This window comes from Pipra filicauda, unplaced genomic scaffold (genome assembly GCF_003945595.2).
Source record: "Pipra filicauda isolate LSUMZ 115617 unplaced genomic scaffold, ASM394559v2 scaffold1_size10287979_pilon, whole genome shotgun sequence".
Classification (NCBI taxonomy): Eukaryota; Metazoa; Chordata; class Aves; order Passeriformes; family Pipridae; genus Pipra; species Pipra filicauda.
Window position 1 is genome coordinate 4,434,307 of NW_024104310.1, and position 12,394 is coordinate 4,446,700.

The 12,394-nt window shown below is 36.1% G+C and overlaps 1 protein-coding gene across 2 annotated transcripts in view; it reads left to right on the forward strand.

Annotated features, from left to right (window-relative positions):
* ODAD2 (outer dynein arm docking complex subunit 2) overlaps nucleotides 1-12,394 on the forward strand; it is a 79,220-nt gene that overhangs the window by 49,151 nt on the left and 17,675 nt on the right. For both annotated transcript variants that reach the window (XM_027717418.2, XM_027717419.2), the window contains exons 18-19: nucleotides 4,880-5,068; nucleotides 5,654-5,875. In XM_027717418.2, the coding sequence (XP_027573219.2) occupies nucleotides 4,880-5,068; nucleotides 5,654-5,875 (411 nt within the window). The remainder of the gene's footprint in view (nucleotides 1-4,879; nucleotides 5,069-5,653; nucleotides 5,876-12,394) is intronic.

The window sequence follows — 12,394 nt, forward strand, 5'->3', positions numbered from 1 at the left end:
TTCAGCAAGATGAAAATATGTGATTAGAGTAGCGGGGTGAGGCTTTTATTAGCACAGCAGGTAACTTTACTGGCCTCAGCATCTATGCCAGATAGATTATCTTTTTTTACTGCTTGAGATTGCAAAATCCTCCCTATGAATCCAGTTTTAAAGTAGTATGTATCACACTTTCTGAGGATAAAAATTTTGCAGTCAGCTAGTTAGAAGATGTGGTCACATGAAGTCATGAAAAATTCTGTTATCTCTTCCTGTCTTCTTTAGCCACTTAAAATGTAATTTAACAATCCATACTTCTTATATGTCACCTCAGGTTAAATATTACATTAAAAGGTATAACAATGATGAAGATTTAAAATTAAGTTGTTTGCTGTTAATGCAGTAAAGGCTTCTTCCCCTTTTTAATTTTTTTAACATTTTTATTGCTTCTTTGAATGTCTTTGCATTTGGCCAATTACTTTGTTCAGCTCAGGAAATATTATTGTTAAAGCAGATGTATTCAACCTATCATTAACACATGCACTCAGATGTATACAATAAAATTATCTATTTTATTGCTTATCAGTGATTTTACCAATATTTTTCTCTAGAAAGACTGTGTCTTAGATTTTATTCTTACCATGTCATTTTTTTTTCCTGCCTAATTCTACTTGAGAAGCCTTGTTAGGACAACTAAGAAATAAGATTTTGTCACAATAGGTAAGGGAGGGGGCACCTGCATAAAACATACTATGGGTAAATATGAAGGCTTAATGCAGACTGATAGCTGGACATTACAAACCCTTTGGGTTGTCAGACAAAGTTGTTTGTCAATTAATATAGAAGGTAGAATTTAAAGATTGTATTTATTTCTATTTGAAGCACAAAGTAAAAAACTATTATTATTTTTCTTCTCTTATGATAATAAAAAAGGTATAGATGAAAATGCCTGACAACATTTGGAAACTAAAGTCACAAAGTTACTTTAGACTTTATACTGTGAGCAGCTATCTGATCATTAATACAGGTGTACTCAAAGAACATAGATTCAAAAGAATTAAGTCCAGAGCTCTGCAATTATGGACACAACTTCATATAATTTCTGCTTTAAATATATTTGAGGTATGGCAATTGTATATAACAAATACACATACTTCAGTTTAAAAAAAAGTAGAAATTTACTGTACAAAGCAAGTATGTGGTGTTTCCAAATGATACAAAAAAGAGATTACATTAGTTGTTTAAATTTCTTTGAAAAAAAAAGAAATCTTGTACATAACATAATGGACTTTGAAGCTCTCATTTCAGTCCTTCTTTCAGCTCGTTGTTCTTCGAATTTCTTGCCATTTTGCTTTTCTCTTTTGTCTTGCACAGACCACCAGACTACACCCACAATCACATTTGGGAAACTTTCCTGACGTGGTTTCTGCAGTTTCCCTCTGCTTTTCTTCACTGGTAGAAGGTTCTATCCTCGTGTTTAGCTGGTTTCACAGATGATTATTAAAACTCTTTTCTTTTACTTACTGCTGGATTGTTTATATATTATCCCATCACTTCAGTTGGACTGTACTCCTTTACAAAATGTGGAAAGTATAAGCTTGTCAGAAGAAAAGTTTAACAAATAGGGTTATAATCACCTGGAAAAAATATGTACAGGTAGGAAAATACAAAATGTACATATTGGTTCATTAAGATGAGATACAGGCTATCTTACCTCTTCATGGAACATCTCTCAAAAGCAGGAATAATAATACACAGATATCTGAGCTGTGCAGGAAAAGCAGAATAATCTTCAGGGCCCCTTTCAAATCTTAGGCACTGTACTGTCTCTGGGGCATTTACACTGTACTGTACTGGGGCATTTACCTGTTGAACAGAAGCCTTTCTCTTCTCCTTTCTCATCTCCTGAACCAGTACTTATGCACAAGGTAACGCGCACTTCTGTAGTGACTTTCAAGGAATGTAAGTAAATATAAAATATCTCATTTTCTTTCCTTCTCCTGTGTCTGGTCACTTAGCTGCCTAGCCCTTGAATACATATAGATAAGAAATTTGTGTGTGTAGAAAACTTTCTCTGTAACTCTACCACCTTTGGTCAAATTTTAAAATTTCAAGACAAACATGAAAACTAATACTGAGAAACAGTGTTTTTATTCAAGTGATTGTAGATGCATTTACATGGTGGTATGCATACACTAACAATGACAGAGGAACATTTATGCTAGTGTATGCACGGGAAACCTGCTTTAAGCCCACCTGCCTTTACATGCAGCTCACATGGCAATAGAGGTGGCAGAGCCTTTCCTTCTCTGTTTCTCTCAGTTGCTTTTCTGAGCCACAAAACTATATTGTCCTTCTTCTGCATTTTGATTCTATTTTAATTTCTATAAGAAGTTCTGTTATTTGTTCATTCTGGGTTTTTTAAGGACTTCAGCTTAAAGTTTTCTCTTGGATACTGCCCTTTTTCCATATGCCGTGGCGTCTGGTTTTTACCCTCACACTGTATGGCTTTAACCTCTCCCTTCCAGTCTCAGGATTTGTACTGCCTATGGCAGAAAATGTTTTATTCCCAACATGCCTACCCACTGCTTTTGCTTTCTGTGAGAAGGAAACATCACAGCCAAGAGTTCTGTTTCATGTTTAGCCCCAGAACTAAAAGAAGACGAGCTGCAGCATCTTCTGAAATCTTTATTTACCAAGTCCATGAGCAATTTGATGGATTCGCTCAGCAAAGCTAATGCATTACAGTTGGACCCTGCTCTGTATCTATTTTGTAGTCAATAGTTGATATATTTTCTTAAGGATTCCTGTAAGAAGAGAAGACTTAAGTTAGCCAGAATTAAATAATTCACTAGTTTCTGTATTTATTGGACAAAGAACCTTAAAAGAACTAGTCATCTTTCCAGATCCACATCTGAAAGGTTGAAAATCTAACAGAAAATGTCTGGCTAGATTATAGCTTGTAAAAAGAAGTTCTGATAAAACACAGGTATCTATGCTTACTATAGAGGTCCACTCCACTGATGGGCCCTTTCAAGTAAAAATGGTCATTTCTCTAGATTGTGTTGCAATACTAGAATTTCCATCCAACCCTTTGTTAATTATTATGTTTACAATGAAGTTTCTGAAAATGCTGCTGCATTTTACAGTGTTGTCTTTCAGGTTCTGTATAACTAGGCATCCTGAGAACCCGTTCTAGATGGTTGCTGGCAATATGTTGCTTAGTGTCACCCACAGATTGAGTAAACATGTTAAAAATCATTCAAAGTAGTAGATATTTTCCCACTATGGCATTGGTTCTGTCCACAAAGAAACTGAAAATAGATCTAAAATAATGTAATCTTAAATGGTGGAACATCTTACCAAAGAGAGATATATTTCTTTTCAAGCATCTCTGTTTAACAGAGTGCGATGAATCTTTGTGTACAGCATTGGTCAGTGACTGTGTAACAACGTTCAGAATCTGTACTTAAACAAAATTTAGATTTATTCCCATTACCTTATGTGCTGCATGTCACTTCATCACATACTACCAGTTCCTCTTTGCTTGAGGCAACCAAGTGAATCCCATACCTGTTAGTTCAGCCTCACAGTGCCAAAACTACTGGTTTCTAATTTACATATGACATGTAAAGATGTGCTTGATAATATGAGTTTACTAATAAACACAAGAGCATGAGAACAGGCAATGATGTGTCAGACCAAAGGTTCACTAACACAGTATTCTATTTCTCATGCTAGCCCACAAGGGATGCCTAAGAAAAGGTAGAACAGGGCAAACTTGTAGTCTTGGTTCCCTTCCCAGACTGCTCTTCCACCTTCAAGAAATCTGTGGCTCAGGAAATTTCTAAATCAGAGGGAATACTTTCATATTGAATAACCGTTAATGGATTTTTTTTTCCCCTCTAATTTGTTTAACATGTAAACTTGTACGAACCACTGCAGTCCTGCTCCAAGGACTTCCAACTTCTCAACTGTGCTTTGTCTAAAGATAACTTTGATTCTGAACATCAATTCGTCTGATGCTCCCAGTTCTTCTCCAAGAAGAGAGATCCCGGTGTGCCCTTTCACTCTACTTAAGATTCTGTACACCTGTATCACACGTCTCCTCTTTTTTCTCTTTTATTGCCTTGAGTGTCCTAGTTGGTTAGTCATTCCTTCTACAGAGCAGTTCCCCACCCTGATTATTCTTGTCTTTCTCTAAATCTTTTCGGATTTTATTATAACTTTTTCAAGATGGAAAAAATGGACCAGATCTGACCACTGTATTCAAGCTCAAGGCACTCTTTTCTATATCATTTCTAAGGGCATACTTAGACATCTTTCCAGTGTAATTTTTGTGTCCTTTAGTCATATATTACATTGATTTTTCATACTCTGAGGTGCACCATGGCTCCTCCAGAGTAGCTGTCATGACTTGTGTAACTTCCCTTCTTAAATATACCTGAATACTTGTTTGCATCAATACAAGAAAATAATATTACCACTCCTTTGTTAGCTGTCAGACTTAACGTAGGAAATCGAAGACACTATGAGAGTAAACAGGAGTGCCTATTGCTGTGTTAGAAGTGTTATTGATCTGTCTGGCCAATATGATAACAACCGATAAAGGAGATTTGTACCCTTCTGAAGTGACAGCTATACCTTGTGGTATAAAAAAATGGTAGATACCTTTATTTAGGCATTGGATTTCTGCCTAGATGGTGGTGTGTACAACAGTCAAACTCTGATATGTCAATCAAAAGAGCTTTGAGTTCCAAATTAGCCATATTTCTTGGTGAAGGCGACACAGCAATAGCTGCAGTTTTGAATAAATATGTCATGCCAATCTCTTTTTTTAAAGATTTGCATATAAATATGGATTGAATATTTAAAAACAATACTTATTTTGATTCTCATTTAGGATTCTGGGGAGATGGTTCGATCCTTTGTTGGTGGTTTGGAACTGATAGTCAGTCTTCTAAAATCAAAGAATAAAGAAGTTTTAACTAGTGTATGTGCAGCCATTGCAAATATAGCTAAAGATGAAGAAAATTTAGCTGTTATGACAGATCATGGAGTCGTCCCTCTGTTGTCCAAACTAGCAAACACAGTAAGTAACATCTAAATATATTATACAAAGTATCTGAATTTCTTACATCAGACTGCATTGTGCCCAACTAAAAGGTTATAAGAGCAGTAGCTTGCAGCAGCTACAAGGAAGAGATGTAGAATCCTTCCTGTACGAGATGTATATTGGACATGAAAACACTCTGTGTCTGGTACTAAAATTGCTTTGGAAGATGAGCTTCATTTTAATAGTTTTTGTTGTGGAATATTGCTTTTGAGAGGTGCAGCTGCCATATGAAGAAAGCACAAAGGGTTGAGAACACAACGAATCTAAACATGCAGAGAATTTCAGTGATGGGTCTATATTTTACATTTTAATGCTATCTTATCTAATTTCCAGTCAGTACAAAAGTACCTTTGAAATAATGTAAAAAGTCACAGCACTTCCTACAAAAAGAATCTTAAAGAGACTCTCCTAGCTCTGTGCCTTACAACTGTCTCCAGCAGTTAATTATACAGCAGTTAAATTGGGACGCCTTAATGATATTTGAGAATACAATTCTGCTTTCCTATGAATTTTCTGTTGTATTGTGTTGACTTTAATGTCTTATGTTTTTGTCTTCTTCAGAATGATAACAAATTAAAACGTCACTTAGCAGAGGCTGTTTGCAACTGTTGCATGTGGGGCAGCAATAGAGCTGCCTTCGGAGAGTACAAGGCTGTGGGTCCTTTAGTACGTTACATGAAGACAAATGATCCGTCAGTTCAGAGAGCTGCAGCTCTGGCCTTATATCAGCTTTCAGAGGAGGCTAGCAACTGTATCATAATGCATGAAGGTGGAGTGGTGAAGGTGAGATGGAAGGTATTTCTTATTTGGGGTTCAAATTATTGAAGAGGTTTGGCCTGGTCAAAAAAGAGATATTTAAGTTGAAATAGTTCTTGAATGCTGCCCTGCGCCTCAAACTTCCCAAACTTTTTCCTAAAAATGTGTAGCCAATTAGTGAATTAGGGATTTTAGTGCTAAAGATATTTCAGCTAAGTTGTTGTTGGGAATGGAAGGACAATGTGGACATTTACTTAACTCTGATCTAGGCTGGTAGTGACATCCCATCACCATTTTGTCATTCTCAAGTGACATTTGCAAAAGAACCTGGCTTATCTCTAATGGATAGCAGCCTAATATGGCAGAAAGTCACGTAGAAAGGGAGTGTAGATGCATTTGGGGACAAATTAAGATAGAATAATACAAAGGCTTAGTTCAACTTGAGCTGTTTCAATTAATTCTGCATTTACTTATAAAAATTCTTATTTTAGGAGTTAAGCGTGAGCACATTCTGGTAAGACCTTACCCTACAAAGAATTTTTGTCTCAAAAAGATTTTTCTAGCAAAGTTTTATCTCACTAGTTGAAGCCAGAAGAGTTATTCCTTTGGCACAGAAGAGATGAGCATTATGACTGTAGAGATGGAGATAGCAGGAGTTCTCAGTTGTCATAAATTCCCTGAAAGATTAATTGTATGCAGACTTTTCATTTTACTCGATGTTCAGGTAAATGTATTGACAGTAAGAGTTCACTTATGATGCAGTGTTATTATTAATGTTGATTTTATGCCTGCAGTTATGATAGTGCACTTTATTGTGAGCGGTTTCAGTTCTGGCACAGTTAATGGGCCTGCATTATCATACATTTATCTGTAGTTGGCTTTAAAGGATCCACTGGTCAAAAATATTTAAAGACTCAGTTTAAATGGCAGTACTTGAACTTGCTCAAATCTAAGCTACCCTTTCAGTGCTGGAAACTAACACCTTCCTATCACAGTTGCATTATACAGGTTAAATAGCACATATACGGTATATATAGCACATATAGGGGATATATACAGTACTGCAGCACGAGTACTTGTTGAGTTTTTAATGTTGCTTATCTCTCCATTCAACTCGCACTACCCATTTTCTGACCTTCTATCTGTTGTTTTCATTTATTTTATTATGCAGATTTTAGGTTTTATAAGTTGTGGAACAACGAACATAAAGCCCATTCTGATGATGCACTTTTACAATAATTCCATCTCTGTCTAGGTTCATCTTTATTTTCCAGTCCTAGTTAAAGTGTTTAAACTAATTAAAAACATTAATTTGCACTTAAAAATAAATAGGGATGTACAGAAAAATATTGCAAGGGTTTAGTTTTTTTTATTATTCACAATATTCTGGATTGACTATAATATGTTAAGGGAGAGAAAATAGAACTGATAAAAGAAAGACTAAAACTGCAAAATAAGGAAACTTGGGTTATATTTATTACATCTAAACTTTTATTCCAGGGTGCACTTCCCTTCTCATGTACCAGAAACTTCTATTTTTGTAGTACAGTGGATAAGTGTTTGAATGTGGGTTTGTGTTTGGTTCATTACAGAACCAAAGTGGAAGTACCTCTCATCTTTTAACTGATGGATGGCCTGAACACAAGAGATATGTGACTGAATCTCATCATGTGAGCCAGCACACAAATGTATTTGTGTCATACAAGCAGATGAGCATTAGTAGTATGACAGAAAGCAGCTGCATTTTGGTCCATGTTGAGACTATCAACCAGGGTAGAAGTTCTGCTGAAAAAGACCTGGAGTGTAGTTTAAGCAAGTTGAATATGAACCTAGTTCCCTGGGAGAAGTGAAGGCTAATAGGATCCTTGGCTGTGTTACAGGGAGCATAGCCAGTAGGTCAGGAGTTCAGAGATTCATGTTAATAAACCATGAAAAACCTAGACCATGGTGTCTTATCCCTAGGCCATGAAGTGACAAAAGTGCAGTGAGAGGTCATCAGAGCTCTCTTAAGCTGTCTTGACCTTTCTTACCTGTCTAGCTTTGGTAGCATGGAGATCAGTGTCAGATGATTTGCCTTATTCTAGTACTATGACTGCAGCACATACCCTTTTTTTAGAAAGGATGTAGTTTGGTTTTGCCCTTATTTTTCAGGGTATGTAATCCTCCACAAAAGGACAATACCTGTGGTCATCTAGAGTTTCTAACCCTAAATAAAGTCTGATTTAATTAGCAATTACCCTTCTGTGATGTTTCCAAACACTTTATGATGCTTATTTGTTGTCTTATACCTAGAATGGCAAAACAAAGTGAAGGAACCAATAGGTCTTTTTGGAAGACACATCAGACTAGTGAGACACAGTGTTTCCTATCCAGTGAGGATAAATGACTGAAACATGTTGGGCAGTCTGAGAAACTATGTTCTGTTGGACCTTTGATAGTTTCTCCAGATGTGCTAGTCCAAGTGCTTTTGTTCTGTGTTGCCAGAGCTGAGTAGATCATGAAGCAAATCAACACATGCACCATGACAGCTCAGGGCACAGATGGCCAAAACTTATGAGCTTGACTTCTGTGGTGGCACTGTTGGAATTGCGGTCAAGAATCAATTACTGAAGTTTCAGAAAGGCTAGAGAGGCAATTCCAGATGGCAAGACAGTGGGTGGAGGAGATTTAGATGCTCAAATACGAGAAGTACAGTGCTGAATCTTGCCTGGTTTATTCAGTTCATCTGCCCAGCACAGGTGAGACAGTAGTTGCAGCACTGTTGTCTGTGATATTGGATATTTTTGCTCCGTGCTTCTCAGTGATGACAGAATGTCTGTGTGTTTTCATTCTTCTAGCCTCTCCAGTGACTGAAAGCATACTTTGTATTTAAATAGGGGTTGTTATGTACAGGTTTTTCCAGGACCAATTATTTTTACTGGAAAATTTGTTTGGGTTCCTTTGATATTTTTCATCCTTTTTCCAGATATCTGGTATTTCAGTAATCATGCCCAGTTGGATTAACGTCACAGCTGCTGTAGTTCTGACTAGGTTGCAATACATGCATAATCCCAGGTGTTCTTCAGCACATATTCACGTGCTGTGTTCGTTCGCATGCACAGAAAGTCTGATGCTTCAGGGAAACATTTACCCTGTAATTGCTGAGTGCTTGAACAGTTGGTCAAAGCCTTTTAAAAGCATTAGACTTTCTGACCATTCCTTATCCAATGTGTATATACATGTTTTTGTCCAGGAAACCAGGAATAAAATTATATAGGGAAAGTAATTTCAACCAGATTCTTGTATTTCACATTTTGCCACTGCTTCAAACAGTATTTGCTAATCACCAAACAACAGGTGTATGCACACAGTTGTGAGAAAAAAAACCATGTTCTAAGTTTTCACCTATTTCTAACTGCACCCAAAATACAGTCAGTTTTCTCAAGCGAGCCTGTATGATAAAAAGCTTGGGAAATCACTGGTGTATGTCAGCTGTCATGTGAAATTCTGATTAGACAAACAGGGTGATTATGGAGGAAGTTTAGAAAGGCAGTTTATGAAGTTTTTCTTTTATGTTCAATACCATGCTCAATGTTCTTATGACTGGAAATGGAACAATGGTTATGACCTGTGACAGATGAATCAATGCTTTCTTTCTACAAAGCACCAGAAAATATTTCCTCTTTCTGATGTAAAAATTCATGGCTTTGCTGAAAAATAGATTTCTATTTTCAAAGACCCAATAATAACATGTTGTGGGACACTAGACGGTAAGAGAAATTATGTTGGACATCAAACAGGTATCAATCTGAATTGAAGATTGGAGATAGCTATCCACAGACCAAAGGAGAAGAGAAATCCAATGGGGATTTGGCAGTTTATAGCCAAGAAAAGCAGGAATAGCAGGCAACGCTCTTCCCACTTGGAGTCTGTCACAATTGTAGGGAAGAGAAATAGCAAAATTCACAAGCAACAGGAAACCATGAGCACATTCTTTGTGGAAACAGCAGAAAATCTCCCTTAAAGCGATTGCAGAGGAACAAAGATGTCTACCTATATTTGACTGCTGCTGAAACCTTAGAACAATCAAGTTCATTCATGAAAAGATCTCAAACTGTTAACTGATTATTCCTGGTCATTCTTCCTTTGCAAGTGGAGAAAGATAAAAGGAAATCTATTGTGGAATTTCTGTTATTGTGGAAGTTAATTTCTGACTTTGTAAGTGATATAAAGGATTCATTTATGTGGAATATCACTCTTATATCTGTGTAAAGAAGGCCTAGGAAGTTTGAATGGCCTGATCGCCTACAGAGTTGGGGCCAGTTTTTTATTATGAGCATAATGAGACCTCTGAGGAGATTATTATAGTAATTTAAACAGTAAGAACAAGGGGGAAAAAAGCAGTCAAAGTCAGGCTGTGGAAAAACAAAATTAATCAAATTAATAATTCATCTTAACTTTAAATGTTTACATTTCGCACCCACGAAACTGAAATAGTCATCCCAAATTTTACAATAGTCAAGGAAGTGGAATTGATTCTTTACTGTGTTTCATCTCTCTTAATTTGGACATTTATGCAAAGATAAGGCACCTCAGTTTCTACTGACAATGTTTTCTGGTCTCTTTTGGCTATAATGGGAGTGCAGGTTTAAAGGTCAGATCTGCATATCTACACTGTAGGTATCTATGTTTAGTGGGGTGAATCCCATCCCAAGGCAGTGGAGAACTTTTTAAAATGAATATACAGTCCAGTCCATTATTCGATATGAATGACAGAATTCTGAATAATAGTGCAATAAGAAAGAGCTATTAAAAAAAAATAATTTTTCTTTTCCTAGAAGAGTACAGATGAGTTGAATTTATATGCTATGATGGTGATGAAACTCAATCTGCCCAGCAATAACTGAAGCACACTTTGTATATGATCTAATAATGCCAGATGTTTTAAATTAGTGGATCTAACTGACTTGAAACCAAGGATTTTGAAGGAGATCTTTGGAGTATTAAGGATGGATTCCTTTCATCTAACTTTGGCCACTTTTAGGTATTGAGTTTAAAGTAGTCTAAACTAAGACACCTTCTGTAGTCAATGGAAAGAGAGAGACACCTGCAGACTTGTCCTAGCTGAAAATAGATGCCCAAGATATCTGCAAGGAATAGACTCATGAAAGTGCCTAATTTTCTCCACTGAGTATAGAAAGGACCTAGGTGACTAGCTCAGACTAAACAACTAGCATTCAGACAGCTGAATTTAAATTAATATCCTCCTGAATGTTGATTTTCAACAAGCTTGTGGTACAGGGGAAGTTGCAGCACTGGAAGAATGGTAATGTGCCAATATTTAAAAAGCCTGAATAAGATTATAGTCCTTTAAACTGGACATTATGTTAAATAATCATAGGTACATACCTTATAATACTAGAAGGATCATTTTACTGTCCTGGTCTGACTAGCCTTGCTCATGCAAACCAGAGACATTGCTTCATTTTTTTCTGCTTGGAATAGAGTATATCTTTTAGAAAAACATTGACTCTTTACTTAAAAAATTCCAGCGATGGAAAATCCACCAGAGCCATCATAACTTGTTCCAATAGTTAAATACCTTCCCCATAAAAACATTTGCACCTTATTTGTAGCCTAAGGTTTCTCTAGCTTTATCTTATGCAATTGCATGTATGATACTGTTGCTTGGTAAACTGAAAAGCCCTACATAACTTCTGTTTTCATATAAATTCTTATTAAAAGGATCAAATTGCTGGTCTTATTGTCAAATTTTTAATTAGCTAAGCAAGTGTAATCAATGATGAGATTTCTATATTTTTTATTTTTTTAATTGTATTTGTGTGTCAGTTCTGATTTTTTTATTTTTTGAACTTTCTTTTTGGACTGAATTGCAACATACTTCAGAGCAGAACTCAGTATTCCAGTAATATCTGTATGAATACTTAGAACAGGTAAAATAACTTCCCTGTTTCTATGTAAGCTCTGTTTGAACATCAGAGATTTTCATTATTCTGTTTGACCACAGTATTGCCCTCAAAGTTCCTATTTGGCCAATTTTCTACTTTGATTTCCATGTCTTTTTGGAAACTGTTCCTCAGGTTAAACCTTCACATGCTATAATGTTGGCCTTCATGAGCAGGAGTAAAAATCACCAGTGAATTTAGACCTTGTGATATAAGCTGATTTTTTTTTTCCCCAGGAGTTTGTCTCAGATTTTAATTGTTGTCACTACACTTTATAGATGTCAGATGACTTAGCTCTCATTTTTGTAAGAATAATTTGCAATTTAAAAGCAGCTACAAAATGTATTCAAGCATTTTATTGTTTTAGAGAGGAAAATTTTAAGAGACCAACATACTGACTCTTTTTGTCATACCTTTAAAGCAAAACACTGCCTTTCCATAGTAGAGGATTTCAGCCTTGGCAGAAATAAGATTCATTAGAAAACTGAAAGAGTTCACTGGCTGAGAAAGTGGTACATACTTTTGAATTATGTAGATACAAGTGGATTAAGTCCTGTGAAAAGAATACAAGTGGCTTTGATTGTAAAGTGTAAAGCTAAAA